Source organism: Micropterus dolomieu, linkage group LG15 (assembly GCF_021292245.1).
Source record: "Micropterus dolomieu isolate WLL.071019.BEF.003 ecotype Adirondacks linkage group LG15, ASM2129224v1, whole genome shotgun sequence".
NCBI classification, from domain to species: domain Eukaryota; kingdom Metazoa; phylum Chordata; class Actinopteri; order Centrarchiformes; family Centrarchidae; genus Micropterus; species Micropterus dolomieu.
In genome coordinates this window covers 20,953,236-20,972,923 of record NC_060164.1, presented here as the reverse complement: position 1 = coordinate 20,972,923, position 19,688 = coordinate 20,953,236, and the positions used below count along the sequence as shown (strand labels likewise).

The 19,688-nt window shown below is 40.7% G+C and overlaps 1 protein-coding gene across 2 annotated transcripts in view; it reads right to left on the bottom strand.

Moving 5' to 3' along the window:
* Positions 1 to 19,688, bottom strand: part of camkmt (calmodulin-lysine N-methyltransferase) — a 117,392-nt gene that overhangs the window by 23,792 nt on the left and 73,912 nt on the right. For both annotated transcript variants that reach the window (XM_046070052.1, XM_046070053.1), the window contains exons 4-8: positions 13,337 to 13,397; positions 12,095 to 12,146; positions 7,804 to 7,867; positions 4,028 to 4,094; positions 1,566 to 1,640 (exon numbers count right to left, since the gene is read on the bottom strand). In XM_046070052.1, the coding sequence (XP_045926008.1) occupies positions 1,566 to 1,640; positions 4,028 to 4,094; positions 7,804 to 7,867; positions 12,095 to 12,146; positions 13,337 to 13,397 (319 nt within the window). The remainder of the gene's footprint in view (positions 1 to 1,565; positions 1,641 to 4,027; positions 4,095 to 7,803; positions 7,868 to 12,094; positions 12,147 to 13,336; positions 13,398 to 19,688) is intronic.

The window sequence follows — 19,688 nt, the reverse complement described above, 5'->3', positions numbered from 1 at the left end:
GTGCTTGCTCATGGTGGGAACTTTTGGGTCTCTGTAAATAATATTATAGTGTGGTCTAGACCTGCTACATATGACAAGCACCCCTGTAATAACGTTATTTGCACTATACAAAATAAAATGTAACTGAATTGAAATTGTCTAGGGCTTTCGGCACCTCAGGGTGAACCTCATCCACTTTTGGTACCTTCCCACTGCCTGAGTGAGCTCCACTAGGAAGTTAGGTAAGGCTTCCTCCGAGTCTTCTGACCTCTCCACAGAAGGTGTAATGCTCAAGTTCAGAAGGTCCACAAAGTGTTTCTTTTATCGTCCAACAATTTCACCAGTCAAAGTCAGTAGTTCTCTTCTCCTGGTAAAACACTCTGGGCAAGTCCCTGCTTTCCCTCCAGAGTCATCTAAAGGTTTGCCTTTAGTCCCTTTCCATGTCCTGCGCGAACTCCTCACACACCTCAGATTTTGCTTCCACAACCACATAATCTGTATACCCTCTGGACTCCCAATATCTGTCTGCTGACTTTAAGGACTGCTGCAAGTGTTACTTAAAGGTTTCTACATCTGTTTCTATTTAAATATTGATCATTTATATTTTTAAGTCCTAACATCTTTTAATACTTGGTCAAAGTATTAAACAGTTTAAAGTGTAGGCACACAAGCAAACACATTATAATTCTTCATCACTTTGAAGATGATATGCTTAAAACATGTATCCATAATAAAGGGTATGAAACTGATCATGTTTGATTTTTCTTTTCTCTTTATTTTATTTACTATTTAGTAGATACTGCAAGTTTCTATGCAAGTTTCTACTGGCTGGGCCTAGGATGCAGTAGTTGCATGAGCAAGATGTACTTCCATTTAATTTACCACTATAGCCCTGAGTGTTTTTGTGTGTGTAAACAAGTCAAGGTTGCACAATCCATCGTTTTTGATAGCTTTACTGCAAAGAAAAGTAAAAGTATGGAGCAGTGAAAACTCTCAATTGCTTTCTGAGTTTTCATTCTTTCCTTTCTTCATATTTTTTCCAAGGATGTCGCTGTGCAGGATACACTGAAACTTTTGATGCATTTTACCTCACGCAGTACAATTGAGCGGTATAAAAGATGTAATTCTTGATTTGCCACAAGATCTAAATTTCAATGACCAATGGGCTAATTGTTATGTTTATGTTGCTCTATCTCTCCATTTCCATCTCCATTTCTACTCCTCCCTCCATACACCCTCAACTCTTTCTTCATCTTACTGTGTCTCCTTCCTTGTCAAGGCGCAATTATTTGCAATTTGCCTAAGTCATCCATTTGCTGGGACACCAAGCATGAAAACGAGGCAATTTGGTGTAAAATGGAGGCAGGCGGGCATCTGAGCATGTGTGTGTGTGTGTGTGTGTGTGTGTGTGTGTGTGTGTGTGTGTGTGTGTGTGTGTATGTGTGTATAGAACTGGCAGGGGTAGGTCCAGGCGCTGGTGGGGGGCCATGAAAGAACTGTCACGCAAAAGTGAAAATTAATGCCATGAATGCACACGTAGAGGTGTGTGTGTGTGTGTGTGTGTGTGTGTGTGTGTGTGAACCTACCAGTCTGCACACATGACAATGTCAAAGTGATCCTCCAGTGCTGAAATGTCCGACTCACAGTCCCACCTCACCACCCTGTAAGCACACACATAAAACAGAGAGCAAAGTTTACTATCCGCAGAGCTGGTGACTGGAGGAAGCCAGCGTTCATGAATCTGCACAGCAAGCAACAGCAGTTTGTCCTTCACTACTGCTTTTCTCTCTTTCCAACACTTTGAGCTTCTTGCTCCCCGACACCTACTGCTTTTCTGCTTCAGTAGAGACTCGGACAAAGTGTCAGGGAGGGAAGACATGTCATCTGTGAGGTAAAGAGACGGAGCCTCTGACATGACACTTGACATTTATACCGTATGAACACACAGACGCACACACACACATCCACACAGTCCTCACTCTTCATGTTTCTTTCTTTATTGGCATGATCATTGCCAAAGCAGGCTGTAGGCTACATGCTTTATAAGTATATTGATTCAGATAGGGATTAGGAAAAAAGACAACCAATTGGTTGCAATGAACTGGGAATAGCGAGAACCATAAAATATATTATAAAGACATAATATAAAATAAAAAGATTTTGACAAATGTCAGTTTCAAGCGCACACATATGTTGGTGCTTCTATGGCATTGTCAGTTTTTTCCACATGTCTCTATTTCTTGTTGTTAGCAGAACTGACATTATCTGTTTTCTCTGGGTTGTCCGGTTAGTATGTGTCCACCAGGGTCAATGACCAGGTTGTGGTCAGTCAGTCTGTATTTCATCAGTTTTAAAGTTACTGATCACTCATGGTACTTGGACAATCTGCCACATGGTATTGTCTCTTCAGTGCTAAACAGCATTTAAGTTAAGGCGTAGTACATTACTAGTGGTTAATGTGTTTTTCTTTGGCTATAATTTGGTTTTTCCAGACTGTGTAAGGGCTGTGCTGACGCGGCGTACAGTCTACAGCCTTCTCCTCCATCTCTATTTCCACACCATTTTCCCCTCTCTCTTTCTCTCTCAGACTGTTAGGCAGAGTGGGGGATTATTAATTAGGCATTATTAACACTCAGTAAACAAAACATTAGGCCCCGCTAGAAACACAATCTCGATTCGCGGCAGGAGGTCCCAACACACACATACGCATGCATGTGCACACACCATCACGCGACATGCCCCTCCCTCTCCCTCCCCTTGTCCAATCACATCATGCCCTTCGCCCTCTCTCGCGGTGCGGCGATGACAGCAGGCATAATCTGAAAAGAAAACAATCAAAGTAATGTAGCCTAATTATACGTTTACTTTTTCACTCCATCTTCCACTCATGTAAATATGTGCAGGAGGGAGAAACAGAGAGGGGGGGGGGGGGGGGGGGGGGGGAGTGAGAGAGCGGGAGAGAGAGGGAAGAAGAGCAAGGGGAGCGAAACATTCAGTCTTTTCTGAAACAGGGACAACAATTAAGTACGTTTTAGCCAGTCCTTGCATATTAAGTGTGTGTGTGGGTAGGGGAAAGTTCTCTCAATAGTTTCTGGATTAGAACTCCCTCTTAAAGGGAATCGTTTTGGTTGGCTGACTCTGTGTGCATGTAAACACACACACACACACACACACACACACAATCCACTTGAAGTGGGTATTACAGTATGTATGTAACCAGGTTTGATCTTTTGTTGTTCATTTTTCACACATTTATAATTGACAGACATTAAACCAAACAAATTGAATTTTAAATTATCTATTCATAGAATGCATACAATATATTTGTACAATATAAGGGTATAAAGATGTGTTGTCCATCTAAAGTTGGTCCACAACCATTATTTACAGATCATTGACAATAGCACACATTGAACAAAACTATTTCCCCTTTTTCCCCTTCATGTGAAAATGTTAGCCAATAGTCAAATACTGTACAGGACCTGAAGTTAGGGCGATGATTACATTTAGGTGTCTAAAATAGGAAACTTACACATTTTGGTTGAGATTAGAATAAGGTTTTAACACTATGAAAAAATAGTAGATAATATGTTGTTTGGTTAAAGAGTAACTCAAGTTGTTAAGAGTTGAAAACAGATGTATACGTCTATAAATCAACACATTTTCACAATTGCCTTCTCTTCCACAGTAATTCACTCTCAAACTGTACAGTTGGGGAAGTCATCTCTTATGTATTGTGTTATGTGTCCCTTGCTTACCATGCACATTATTGTGCAACACTGTATCTGTGTTGAATAGAATCCAGCCATGGCTAGGGTTTTACATTCCTACTGCGGCCACGCAAACTAAAATGCAAGCACTCAAGGCAACATGCACTACATGGCAGTACAATGCAGTACAGTATGTTTACTTGTTACACCATGATGCGGCCCCATTCAAGGTGTAAATATCTGAGGACCTTTTAACAAGCACTACACACATTCCAGGTCAGGCATCGTATCTTTCCATAAGGAGCATGCACCAAAAAGAGCTAAGAAAATGGTCTCACCTGGCAGATACACGCGTTGACCCAAAATTTCCAGCTTGCCCGTTTCTCTCGACGAGCCCTCGTACATCTGACGTGCCACGGTCAAGGATTCATCATAGACACACATATTACATCCTCAACTGTAGAAAAATGCTCAAAGATCCTATATTATATTAAATAAATGTTGTCTCTATTTGAATACAGTGCATATGGCCAGAGATGTTTACAGTAGATAACAATTTTAGAGAAGTCATTGTTAAAAATATATGTACTGAAGTCAAGTCAATATTATTTATATAGCTAAATATCACATACCCCAAATTGGCCTCAAGGGGCTTCACAATCTGTACAGTACGACACCCTCTATCATTAGACCCTCTATTCTGATATGGAAAAAAACCCCCCAAAATTACGTTAACAGGGGAAAAAATGAAAGACAGGCAAGGATGGAAGTAAGAACTCTGGTCATCTACCTCTACCACTCACATTTCCCTTACTGAGTGATAAGATTCAAACTGCAGACTGTTCCATCACAAGACATTCGGTTTAAGGTTTCTGGAGAAGTCTGTGTATCATGTTGCAAAAGATCTATACAAGAGACACAATCTCTGAGCAAGACCGTGTTTAGGTAAAAACACATATGGTAGAAACCCACACAGAAACAGCATGAGTGAGGAGAGATGATCACCAGGAATAGGGGGCAGCCTGCAGAAGCAGATCACAGCAGCCTCTAGCTAGATCAATGGGAAGGCTTTTAACCGCAGAAACACAAACTCACACAGTCCCTCTCGCATGCGCACACATACACGCAGATGAACGCACACAAAGGCAGGGCGATTGATGTCAATTTGTCTAGTAATACACTGGCTTGTGGAGTTGCAAAGCAATTCAATTAGGATTTCCTTGTCTTTAAAGCCTGCAAAGAGCTGAGACAAATCCAATCGACATAGACAGAGAGCAAGAGAGAGAGAGCAGGAATGCGTGATAAGTTGATAGATGGATTGATAGCCAGAGAGCCAATCCAAAATCAAAGAGGCCTCCCAGACAGGCCACAATAGTATGTAAGTTAGCGCACAGTAATATACAAGCGCATATGCACGAGCATAGCAACACAACATACACACACACATGCTGGACACCTGTGCATCAGTGTGTTAAGCATAGGGATGACACGGTGAAGAGCAGAACAGCTTACTGTAATCTCATCACCAGCACACCACTAGGGGAGAGGTCAGCACATGCACAAACGCGCACACAAACACAAAAGTTGAGACAACAGGAAAAAGAGAGAGAGATATGAGTACTATTGAACATTAAAGTGAAAGAATATTTGCTCCCTTCACTTGAAGTAGACAAGTAACAGCCAATGACATGCATCAATCATTCTTAATGGAACATTTCAATTGATTTTCAACGTGAGTATTCAAGGTCACAGCAACAGTGTCCCTCTTCTCTATGGTGTGTTTATGTGTGCACTTTAAACAAGGTCAACAGCTTCTAAGGAAAGGGAAAAATCTATTATCTAGATTTATCAAAATGTCGTCTATTCACAACTTCTTTTTCCCGCATATCTTCTCATCTATTTCACTGTATAAAAACGAGCCATATCACAATCCACTATCTTTTTCTATTGTAACACTAGCCGCACAATAATGGCATGTGAGACAAACAGTGGCCATTAGCACAAGGCTAAGACCAACAGCTTCCTCAGCGAGAGGAAATGCCACACAGTGCCTGCAGTATGTGAATGGGCCAATTTGGCTGAGCCCAGAACAAATTATCCGTCTTTCTCACCCTCCCTCTCTCTTTCTGTGTGTGTTCGATCCATTCTCGCTATGATTTCACTTACAATTCTCTTTATGTGTTTGTTCTGTGAAACAAAGCAGTCGGTCAATGGTGTATTGTTTGTGTGCCCAAGTGTGTGCGTGTTTTACAGGCTCCATAGTGTTATTGTTTGGTCGTATTGTGATCAGTAAAGGAGCACTGTAGCTGGATGAGACAGAGATATTGTAAGCACAGCTAAATATGGAAAGTACCATATCGGTCAATGGGGAAGAAATGCGTATTTATATTTCCTGCTTTTGTGAATCAACTGTAGCAAGAGCTACAGAGCTTCTTTTTGTTGTCTGTTAAGTTGTTGAGTGAATAAAGCAAGATTTGGGAGGATGGGAGAAAAAGGGACAAGAATGATGAAAGAAGATGGGAAGCGAAGAAAAACAAGACCTTAGAAAGGAGATCAGACAAGGAGAAGTGTGAAATGGGTAGAAAAGAAGACCAAGATGGTTTGCAAGCTGACAGAGTTGATCAATAACCCACTCAAGGAACAAAATCTTGGCAAAAAAATCGCACCTAAAGATTTGTCCACTTAATTATAGGCCTAAACCTTAACCACACACAAAAACATTTTAAACAAACCTTGATTGTTCCTGTTTCTAAAACACTCATCAAGTCCCAACCCTAGCCTTAGCATTAGATGAAATCTCAAACAAAATCTGACAGGATGGCAATTACTGTGCTCTTAACATGGCATTGTGGGCAGCTAGGATTGGTAGATGCCATGTTGAGCGCTAGTGGTGGGTATTTGTCACTGTGGGTGCCCCATCTGCTGCTTTTGCCCAAAGATAAAAGAGGTGGATGGCTATTCTTCTTTCACTCCAACACAATCTCTGATTTCAGGGCTGAAAAACCAAGGTTACAGCACACTGTCTACTTTTTGTTTATGATACTGAATAAGAGTCACTTCATAGCTACAGCAGTGCCACTGAAAAAATAGATCACGTAAGAAATAAATCTTGATTTAAGTATAAGATAAGTTTTTCATTGCTACTCTGATGATTATGGCTATTCTAGGCTGGCCACAACAGCTAGAAACTCTAAGCCATTGGAAAACTTTGTCATTCCAGTATGGTATAGTCATCGCAAAGAAAACCAATCCCCCTGTTTTGAAACCTGGCTCACAGAGCTCTCTAGTACTTTGTACTGTATATAGAGAAAATCCGATATGGTATGTTAGGGAAAACAAGTAGGTTTAAACAGATCCTTCACAGCACAGAGGGGACCCACATGACACGTCAATGACTTTTATTTTAGTTAAACATTTGTCTTATATAATTCTGAAAACACAATGTAATTGTATAAATGGATGGCCATAGAAACCTTTGAAGAGTACACCAATTGTTTTTTCTTGTCTTTTCCCCCCAACTGATGTTCCTTGTTGTTAATTGCCTTAATATTCTCTTTTTCTCTGAAAAAGATTTATATATATATATATATATATATATATATATATATATATATATATATATTGACGCTATGTGATTAATTTATATATATATATATAAATTAATCACATAGCGTCAAAGAGATTAATATACTGCTGCAATAAATCATACCTGAATTAAGGTAATAAAGTTCAGTTTTTGCTGAAACAGTTTGTTTTATTTTTTACGTACTATTACTTTGGAGGTTGTATTGCATTTTACACAGTTGTTTCTTTATTATTTAGCCTGCCCTCACTGATATACGTATATATGACAAATGACATATGACAATATAATAACAACCCTTCTCAGTATAACACGCACTGTAGAATGGCAATGTCCAAAAGCCACATGTGCCTGGGTATATATATATATATTTATATATAGCCATATTGAAAACCCAATAAAAAAGACACATTTTTTACATACTGTAAATAAATCAAAATTAATGCATATACATAATTGTAAGCTAGAGGAATGAGGCAAAGATAAAGGGGATAGACCAAATGAGTGGGAGCGAGGACGATGAAAGGATACTCTGAATGGACTTCTCGTTCCCATCTGATAGCAGAACTTCTTTCACGTCAGCACAAATGGCAACCTGAGAGACAGAGAAACAGGAAAGAGACAGAGAAATGAAACAACACAGAACAAAAGAACAAAAACAAAAGCACCCTTAGATGAAGCAAACAGCTGAACACACGCGCACACACACACACACACACACACACACACACACACACACACACACTATAATGACATAACCATATCTACAAAGCTTCACTCTTGGCAGCCCAGCCCGCCCCACCCTCTCTCTCTATTGCTCCCTCTCCTCCCTGCCATTTCCCTCTCTATCTTCACCCCATTTTTATGTCTGCATTATTTTAATCATTCAATCAAATCAGTCAATACTTTTATCATTGTGGCTAGCGGTGGGGGCTGCTATCTTGCTATCACTCTGTTCAGTAATTGCATTGTGACAGGGGATGATGGCAAGCGCAGAGCCTTTTCATTTGACGCTGGGTGTTTATCGGGCCGAGCCATCACTCCGTTCGCCGCTGTCACTCTGCACCCGGCTCGCCGGGCCTGGCTGATGCCCTTCATATAACTTTGCAGAGCAGACTGTGAGCGACAGAGAGAAAAAGAGGCAGAGGGAGGGAGACGGGAGAATGGATAGACAGCTTTGTGCTGCGCTGTGTGTCTCTGTGTGAGGGAGATGTAGATAGAGAGGTGTGTGCTTTACTATAACCCCATCTTTTCACATTCTCTTTTCTTTGCAGATGCTTTTTTTATATCAGCAAGTGTGTGTCAGGCTGTCAATTTCTGTTAAGTGTGTGTTTGTGTGTGTGTGTGTGTGTGTATGTGTATACCCATAGGTGAGAATAAGTGCAAGTAGCTATTGTGTTGGAATGCACAGAAATGCTATATGTTAGATTTAATGTAAAAAAATATATCATGTAGCATATCAAGTGTATGAACAGTTCTGAAGCAAACAGAACACACACACATGCACACATGTTAAGGCCCTGCAGGGTGTATGAGGGGGTCACTGAGTGCCATGCGTTCCACCATCTGCTCAAATAGAGGAAGGGGCCTCCAGGATGAACCAGAGCATCCAGCTGAAAGATCAAGAGCCCAACCTTGCAAACCATGAGCAACCACCCGTCACCTGCTATACACGCATGCAGAGTAAGGTTACATCAAATGATCACAAACATCTTAATCTAAACACAGGTTATCAAAATGTCAGCTGCAGTTAAGTGCTCGGTATAGTGCTGGTCCGATATCAAACCGCTGTCACATCATAAAACAGATTTATTTTTCAACAGTTTTTGAAGCCACTGACAATAGATATCTTCCCTGAAACACTACAATAGCTTATTGGTCACAATGAAAAACATATTCACAAGGAAATTATTTATAACTTATTGTTATTTTTGAGGTGTTTTGTTACTGATTATTAAGTGTTCATCAAGTCATATTAACCTTTCTAGTTTAATAAATTGATTTGAAATAACAGTTGGGCCATCAGATTTAAAGATGGGAAATAATTTGAGCAGATTTCCCACAAGAAAGAGAGACACACAGTCTGATACAGAGATTGGATGTATACAGTCTGAAAAGTAAGAAGTGTGAAAGAAGTTCGGGGAGGGAAAATAAGTAGAGTGCTGTAGAACAGAGTCATGGAAAACTGAAGAGCCGAGTTATTAACAAAGAAAATAAGGAAATCATTGAAGATTATCACAATGTTCTCAGCTTCACTTATTTAAGTGCTATGAAGCTTGATTTGAATACAGGTATTCTTTTTGCCATATTGGCTTAAAAGCAATTTGAACATTTTGACTATGAAATGCTACTTCAGGTTTACACAGTTCAATAGCACATTTGTTTCTGATCTTGACGATGAGATTTGCTTTATTCTTCCCAAATGTTACAGATCTGTATCTTTTGAGGGAGAGAGATTTCTGGATTAGGAGTTTGAGACATTATGAACTAACGGGTTTCACAACTGAAATATTTTATTTAGTTAATGTGTGTGAATTTTAAGGTCACAATTTCAGAGGGTTTGCTCTGGATTATCAAGTAACAATTTATGACTCCACTGATTTTATTCTCAACAAAGCCTACATTACAAAGAGATACAAGATTAAAAGTCTACAGCCATGCTGTGGCTCTGTGAGGCTGTACTTATGCACATCATTGCTTTGAGCTGATAACATGCTCATTATGACTATATTACTATGTTTAAGTTTCCTATTTTAGTTCAGTGCGTGTTAGCATGCTGACATTTGCTAATTACCATAAAAAACAGTACAATGTTGCGACTGGTAGGAATGCAATTCGGGAGCACTGTCTGTACCACATTTCATGGCAATCCATTTATGTGTTGTCAAGACATTTCACTCCGAGCCACCAACTGACTGACCAACCTACATTGCCATCCGTGGAGCCACTTCGGAAGGGTGGCTAAAAACCTCAGTGCATGTGATAGAGATCATAGCAGATTAAAGCAGAGTGGACTGCCAGGGATACGGGGGGTTTACCATGACTCAGTAATGTCAAGGACATGAGCTTTCAAGTGTGCCAAGAGAAGCTTAATTTCATCTATTTCAGGTTTGAGGCTACAAATGTTAAGGTGACATATCTTCATTTGATTGCATGTGGCAAGGTACTGCAGATGGACGCTTACCACAAAGATGTGGTATTACCTTTAAAATTATCCTGAAATCTAGAGTGCAGTTTGACAGGACACTGCTGGAGGATGTGTAAAAAAGGAAGGGGCAATCAAAATCAGGACGTGAAAATGGTATAAAAAAGAAAATAACTGATTATGGAAGGGGTTGAATGAATGACAAAAAGCAGGTTGACAGGGAGAGACGAAATACAACAACTAATGGAATAATTAATGAAATGTTTACGAGGACAACAGAGAAAAAAACTTCAATGTGGTGTCAGTGACGGATGAAGGAGGGATGAGGAGAGGTGTGAAGGAAGGACTCCATCTCAAGCCACCAATGTCAAAACATGGTGTATTGAGTGCCAAGAGATAAAACCAGGCTTTCAGACACACACACACACACACCACACAGAATGGCATCTAGCAGATCGATGGGACATTAACGCCTGCTATGTGGAGGGGCCCTTAAGAACCTGGCTAATAAACCCTATGGCTGACAGACTGTGGTATATCTGAGTGTGTCAGTGTGTGTGTGTGTGTGTGTGTGTGTGTGTGTGTGTGTTGTGTCAATACAGGACAGCTTTTAAGACCCAAGCTAGTTCATATAGCTAGGTGTCACTACTCACGCAGTCTGGTGATTTTGTGAGTGTGCTGATAAAGAAAGAGCATAAAATAATCATTATATCTTGTACAAAAACAATCCTGTTAATCATAAAAACTGGCTTCACATCTGGACAACCTACTCTAATTCTGAAAATATAAGATTACTTGGAAGAAAAGCTCCACCGCACAAGTTTTTCTTTCAATTTAAAATCTGCAATTTTCAGATAGTGTTGCTTTAATTGCAATTTGCCATTAATCCAACAAATCAGCGTCATGGTAGGCAAGTACCAGGTGCTGTTATAAGATGCATCAATGTTTTCATACAATCAAATGTTTCAGATTCAGCAATTTACTAAGCAGAGAACTCTTAAGCTAAGAGAAAAAGCATGGTGAACCTTGTTACTATAAATTATGTTGTGTTTCATGACTGATCTTGGTTCAGTATGTGTTGTTTAGTTCAGCATAAACATACAATAGCAAGAGGTACAAATACTGCTGCCATATTAACAATTAAGGCCAATATAATTTAACAGAGAAAGCTAATTGACAAAAAAATGTGTGAATGTGGCATGAGGAGACACAACCTGTATGGGCCGACATACACAGTGTGTTGCCTTGGAAACCCCAACTGTTCATAGACTTAGGAGCCATTTACAGCACTAAACTTAAACTTTGATTTTGGATACGCCCATACTTTTATTGTTATTCAAGTAATTCAAGCAGCTAGGAGCTAGCTATAGGTATAACATGTTCTGTGAATATGGTGAATATGGTCCAAGGTGGTCCAACACTTTAGAGAAGACATGTGACTTACTTTTAATTTAATGTGGGTAAAGAGAGAGCATGCATACACTTGTGAAGGTACACAAACACACACACATACATACACGGGAAGTGAATGATATGAATAGGAATAGTTATGGATACTGTGTGCCCATGCTGTTTGTGTATTGACTGGTGAGGGTCGATTTTATTAGGGAAGCAAAGCCACTTCTCCTGCATAAATATATGTGTGTGTGTGTGCGTGCGTGCGTGTGCGTCACTTACCATGAGTCCAGCAAGACAAGTCATTCCTCCTCCTAACTCACACACTGCACCCCTGAGAGAGAGAGAGGGAGAGAGAGAAAAGTTGGAGTAATGTTCACCTTGCTGTGCCAAACCTAGCAGTTTAGCACTAACACACACACACACACACACACGCTCATACTGTACAGTAGATGCACACAGATATATATACACACACACTCACAAAAGTGCATGCTATCATACAAACACATGCACATACACACACAGTAAAAACAGCAGGGTAAGAAATATCAATTCAGCCATCAACCTGAAAGCTGAATACTGAACATTGAGAAGCACAAGCTCAATCAGCGGGAATCTGAGAAAACACATACACACACACACACAGAGTCCTGTAGCTTGGATGCTCATTCAACCCCTCTCTCTATCCTCTTCCTCCTTTCATCTCCCCTTCCCCTCCATCTCTACCCCTGTCCTCTTTCATCCCTCCCTGCCTCCCTCCCTCTCTTGCTGACCTTCACTACGTTGCTCTGATCAATACCCCTCTCTTCCTCGGCTCCCGCCTCTTGAATGTTAAAACAGGAAATCAAAGGGCGACGTTCCACCTTGAGTGGAAATCAAAGGTGCCTGGGTGCTTTTTCAGCCCTGTGCCGCAGGGCAGGACAGTGCTCAGCAGATGAGGGCAGGGGAAAGAGCAACACAGAACAACACAGCGTGGCATGGAAAAGGCACCGAATGACACAAGTACCAAGCATTTACTGCCGGTCACAGTTAGATTTAAATTAGAGGCATTTTGGGAAAGTGGTGGTGCTGACATGTTCTCTGATTACTGAATTTATGAACTTACAAAATGTAGAAAATTAGCAGGTTAAATGTAGAGGATTTGATATATTTTGGTGTAATTACATTTGATAAAATGTGAAACAGATACCGTTATCTCGCAACAGCTGTGTGTTAGCATTTTCAAGGATGTTGCTACTTTACCTTCCCCCGCCTGCACCTCCCTGCTGCTAATTTGTGTTTTCAATTTTCTCTTTAATTTTACTGAATACGAGAAACATTTTCAAAGTGACTTTTCCAACAGCATTTTCTAATGCAGTTCCACCATCTGAAAATGCTAAACAGAAGCTATACAAACTTAATACAAAGCTGCAAATCCCGATCAATGTAATTAATCACAGCTGTTAATCCTTGTTTTATTGGTGAAACTGTTGAGTCTTTTGACGATGGGAGTGAGCAGGTTTAACAAGAAGAATAACTCACTTGAACATGAAACGTTTCTGCAGACAGTAATGAGCCATCACCTCTTCAGATGGCCACACACCTAAGTCAGAGAGAGACAGAGAAAGAGTTAGAGACTGATGTTTATCCATTTCAGTGACAGATCTTTATTTACAGGCATTTATTTAGCATCTCTTGTGTGACAAAGGGCTTTGATTCCAGTGTCTCAACATCAAAACACCTTAATATTGATATAAAACCGAAATAAAAACAATGAGTGTTCAGTGAAACATAATTGGATGCATAGTATGTTTTCAGTCTGTCTTCATTTGCTTCTCTTGTGGTTTCCACCTTGCCTGTGATCCAAGGCTTCTCTGCCTCTGTTTGTCTGTCAGTCCTTCTGTCTATCCTAAATCCTTGCAACACACTCTCTCATTGGGCACTGTGTATGCAAGTGTGTGTGTATGTGTGACAGGGGGTCCGGTGGGTGATAATCACAGCGCGCAGGCCTGTCTGGCTTATCACCTACTGTCAGCCCTTCTCCTTCTGCCGTGCATATTACACACTAACACATGCGCACACAAACGCGCACACTTGCATGCTTGGTGCTATTTTCCCTCTCTCTCTCTCAACACACACACACACACACACACACACACACAGACAAACACACACATCTTGGCAGTAGAAAAAGTAAACATTCATTTGAATAAAACTTCAGCTTTTTGCTTCTGGCTTTGAACAAGAAGGTTCGGCTTGGCGCGGCCTGTGTGTGTGTTTGTGTGCACATACGTGTCTGTGTGTTTGTGTGTGTTTATGAGTTGTTGAGAAAAGAGAATGAGGGAGAGAAAGCAAGAGAGGGAGGGAGGCAGAGATAGAAAATGAGCGAGGTAAGGAGAGAAAACTGGGGAGGGAGGGTTAGAGGAGGAGGAGAGAAAAGGTGGTAGTCGATATAATAAGCGGCTTACAGACGGTCTCTCTTCACCTCATAGGGCAGACATCACTGCTCTCTCCCTCTCCCTCTCTGTGTCTATCTCTCTCTCTCTCCCTCTTGCTCTCCCTTTCCCCTCGCTCCGGTCCGCCAAGATTAGCTCAAGCAAGCAGGATTTAATAATGCCTATTGATAAAATGTCCACATATTCCTTTTCCCCATTAGAAAAAAAAAACAAGCTTTCTACGTCTTGGCCTGACAGCACACACACACACACACACACACATACAAATACAATGACAGCCAGAGTAGTTATACTGTGTCTAGAGAGTGTCAAGAGTGTTATTCCCCTTCAGCCAGGCGCTTGTCACCCTGTATGGAAAACTTTATACGGTCAACTGGCACAGTAACAGTATACTATATGTAGAGCGCTGCTCTTGTTATGCATATAAATGTTTTCTTTTATCTGATATTTATATTCTTAATGATTTTAGATATTTTATTCTCAATGAGTATGTGTTGTTGTGCTGCTTTTTTTGTTGTCAACAAATCCCATTAAAAGTTCAAAACCAGCAATGCATTGGTCAGCCTCCCAAAGCTTTCTAACTTCTCTACCTTGTTTGTGGCCCCAAGTCTATTTGTTCCTTCTGAGGACACAGATCAAAAAAATACAAAAATAAAAAAATGGTACACAGATTTAAGGTCAACTATTTTTAAAAGTTATTTTCTAAAACAGCTGGGCATTGTAGTTTTTGGAAAGACATTACTCAAATGGGAATATGTTGGGAACTTTTTTCAGCCACAGATTAATAAAGATTTCATGCAATAGTGAGCATTTATTGCACCAAAATGGTGTATGATGAGAGATTGACTCAAAATAAACTCCAGTACATAGCTGTAGTAATAACGAAAGATGCAAATTACATTGTGGCTCATTGTTGACTTTTGCTGCAAAGGATTTGGTGAAAACAAGAATAAAGAATATTGCTAGCCTTGTCCTTTTAAAGGGAAAAAATAAATTTTTAAGTAAGTTTAAGTAAGCCTGGACAATAAACCATATTTATTAAATTAGCAACATTGAGGACCTCTGTAGTACCTAAATGTACTCTCATCTCAGTTTTAAATAATAAAATAGTCTGGATCCCATATAATTAAGCTTTAAAAAAATGACAACAATGACATCTAACTAGTCCTGTTCAAAATCTGGAGTGGTCAGATTATAATGAATTAAACACACACATATGAAAAGTGAGACAGCAAAATAAAGGAAATGTCAATTATAATTTAATAAAAAAATCATTACATTGATCAAGACAATTATCCTAAGATAGACTTCAGATATCCTGTCAAGTGCTATGTCACTGTATTGAATAAAAGGCTAAGGTGCAACTTTTGTTACCCTGATGAATAAGAAGTGGTAATAAAATTCAATTTCAGTATTCACCAGGCAGGCACAAACAGTTAAAAGTCCTGATCTTCTGCAGGACCGATCATAGACACTGGAGCAACTTCAGTCGCTGTTCATCATCTAGAATATGTGCATGCATGGGGTATTGTGTGTCTTAAGCTGCTTCCTCATGCTTCCCGTACTTTCCCCAAAACGTAATTATGTCCCACCACACACCTTTGCCCTGTAAAATGACAGTTTAGCCCCACCCCCCGTGTCCACGGATGCATGTCACCATGACACTTGACATCAAGGGGCCACCCAAAACATCTTGTGCAGATGAACAGTAGAGGGTGGTAATGCAGCATTAAACTGTGATCCACCATTCAATAACACAAGCAGAAGAAGAAAAATGATGCCCCCCCCCCCCCCCCCCCCCCCCCCCCCCCCCCCCCCCCCCCACACTCTCATCTCCAGTTTCATTTGGTTTTAATTCTGCTGCTGACTCCTGATGATGTACAAGTCATGAGTGGCATCTAATTGGTTAGTGAAGTTATTGTAACACCATTCCATCCTGAAGGGGAAGGTTTCAAGGGGATAATCCGGACAAAGCCCTTTGTTCAGGTTGTTTCCTTTTGGGTGTCTACACATCCCTAAAGATAACTCTGCGCCCAAAACTTCAGTCCAGTACCAATAATGTAAAGTTCTAAACTGGATATTTATTTCCATGTTTTCACATGCCTCTGCTCTGTTCATGTCCGCTAACTTTCTTTAATACAAAGTTATGTGCCTGTGTGTGTGTGTGTGTGTGTGTGTGTGCACGCACATGCATTGTATGTGAGAGAGAGCAAGACAGACAGCACTAAGTAATAAAGCTTTGTAAAGCATATGTGAATCGGATGGTTAATCCCTAACTGCAATAACATTAATAGCCCAGGGTGATAGGAACTATGTGTGTGTGCCTGTGTGTTCGTGTACGTGCGTGCATGTGTGATAAGTATGTGGTGCCTGTTTGTGTGTGTGTGAATGTGTGTGTGTGTGGCTCCCAGGTCGCGGTGCACTGTAGGAAATGAAGGGATCAGGAGTAGAGAGCAGATTACTCTTCCTGAGGATAATGAAATTATTTCTCACCTTCAATTACTAGATGAGGAAAGGAAGCAGTGTAGGTGTGTGTGAGTGTGTATCAGCTTAATAAAGTTATCTGTCCCAGGCACTAAACCTTGTCAATGGTTTTACCCCGAAAACCATGTGCAGCTTATTGGGATTGTGTGCTAGAAACATTGTTAACATGCCTCTGGCTTGCCACTGCAAGTTTAAGAATAACTAAAACCTGTAAGATATACAAAAAAGTATATCCGATGAGAAGGAGTTTCTTAAAAAGTATATGTGTACCATGTATTCTGGCTTTGCGTGTCAGATGCCCATGTGTTCATTTTAAACATGAGGAGGTTTGATAATTGTTCTTTTGTAAACCTTTATTTTTTCCCTGTGGAGTGGCTTATTCCTACTGCTATACCACTGTTTTTAAATACATGTAATTGCATTCATACACTGCCTGACCAGTCAGTAGTGATTATTTCACGCACACTTTAGTCTTTTTTTAGTCTAATTTTCTTCATATGTAGCTTCAATGAGAAACCAATTTCATGTGGAGGACATATTATTTAGATTTACTGTACATCATAGGGTTATTACTTAAATGTAAAACTGAATGCAGTTTTCTGGCCACGTAAAATGTTCAAATGTAATAAACTGATGGATAGTAATAATAATAGTAGTAATAGTGATGAAATCTAATCATGATATTTCCCTGTGAACACTATTTGTGATTATCATTTGATTTGCAGGCCTTGTGTACAGTTTTTGCCTCATTAACTGATATTTTTTGATGTTTTATGATTAATTCTAAAAGTTTTTTCATTACATCTTAAAAAAGGCTGTCAACTGTTTTCACCATAAGCACGTATCTTTTTTCCTACATTATGGCTTATAGTCTGATGAAGACCTACTGTAGGGTTAAAACAAAACAGCTGAACACGAGGCGCTGCAAGCGGTTGTATGCTGTCCATGTGTTTCCTGTGCTTTCTTAGAAAAGTCCTAAATGCCTGCTTGCATGTTTCATTCCTGGTGTGTCAACAGTACTGGAGGTGGGAGGCCTGCTGAACCAATCAGATTTCTTGGGTGCAGCTACCCACTGAATCTACTGTATAATCCCATGGTCCTAACCTCTCACCTCTCCACATCCTGGTGACCTGGGGCTGACCTTGGGAACTCCACGACTTATGGCAGCACTAATCTGGCCTCAGTAGTTATGAGTAATCACATGCACAGGAGTGGAATTAGCCAGGTTTGGGTTTTGGTGGCAGCAGGCTGACGTTCTTCCTGAGAGATCCCGAGGCACTCCAAGGCCATGGATCAGACAGCGCGGACGGAATTAGCTACAGGGCTATTTCAAATATCTGAAGGGGATCCAGGTGCTGTTTGGGAAAGACAACCTAAAATAGCTCAGTTAAGCCAAGCTAAACTAACAGTACTTGATGGAGTCAAGGCCGCTACTCTGTTCTCAGTACCAAGAATTAATTAAACAGAGCCTGAACACTTCAATTTAAAAGATAACAGGATCTGCGTAAGTGAGCTTGTGCTGAAAGCACTATCGATTGCTGCTTTTCAGACTGTTTAAATGACAGGTGGTCTCTTGAAGGTCTGACATATTCTAAATTGTCTCTGACAACTCTGCATTTACCATCACAAAGGTCAGTTCACATATAAGACCAGCCGATGACCACTGTGTTTGCTTTACAATTAAATGATATGCATTACTGATGTCAGGTGCTGTTTTTACAGTTTCTCTGAGATATGAGCCATTGGTCAACAGTCTCCTTAACAAAGCACAGATTAAGCTCTGTTCCTTTTATCTTTGGAAAATAAAATATCTGTTTTTCACCTTTCTTTCATCAGCCTCTTTAAGGTCTCCTGCTGAGGACAAAATGCTGCTGTATATGGCAATAGAAAGGATGACTTAAAAAAGAGACAGAGGAGGAGCGGGAAAACAAGAAAAAGTAGAGAGATGATCAGAGTGTAAGGAATGCAAAGAACAGTGTGGAAGTGTATAATAGGAAAATCTTTAAAGGCGTGCAAAAGAGCGGTGAGGGGGAATGAGTAGGGAGGAGTAGGGAGGAATAGGGAGGGAGGAAGAAATTCAGATAGATGTAAAAGCAAAATGAAAGATGGGGCTCATAAAATGGGCTGAGGAATGACTGAATAGCAAGAGAAGAAAGAAAAGGGGGGGCAGAGATAAAGAAGAAGGAGAGGAAGAGGAATGAGAATGAGACAGGGGGTAGTGGCAAAGAGAAAGAAAGAATGGGAATGACACAGGAAACAGGAGGGAGGGGGTGAGGAGGACAGGAATGGATTGCAAAAAAACAGACTAAGCAAGGAAGGGGAGTGAGAGAGAGGTGTCAAGATGGGGTTAAGTGGGCCATGATGTTGCTTTGTGCACGCACACATACACACACACGTGCCTCTATCACTATTACATACTGATACACACAAACACACACCTCTCTGTTGGTTTCCTTCACACACACACACATGCGCACAGTGTCTTTTTCTCCCCTCAGGCCCAGCATGTCTTCAGGCTCCTTGGCTCTCTGGCGGTGATCCGTCTCCACATTAAGCGAGGCCTCAGATAATTCCTAAGCCTCCTCCATGGCCGATCCAATAAGGGATAAGGCTCTCGGCTGGCCATGATCAACTGACAATCTGTCCTCTCACACGGCTACTTTAGTGGAGGCCGGGATTACCCCGGCCAGCCTAGACAGTACACACAGTTCACAAGACCACAGAGCTGATGTGTGTGTGCGTGTGTGTGTGTGTGTGTGTGTGAGAGAGGGAGAGTCAAAGAGACAGATTGAAGAAGATTGTGTGCAAAGGTAAAGCAAAGTGTGTGTGAATGTGTGTGTGTGTGTCTGTTTGGGTGTGAGAGCAAGTTGCTGAATCTAGTTTGTGTTCCCACTAGTAGCTGGGGGGTTACAAAGTGACAATAAACAGTGAGATCTCTGTGACAAAAAAAGAAA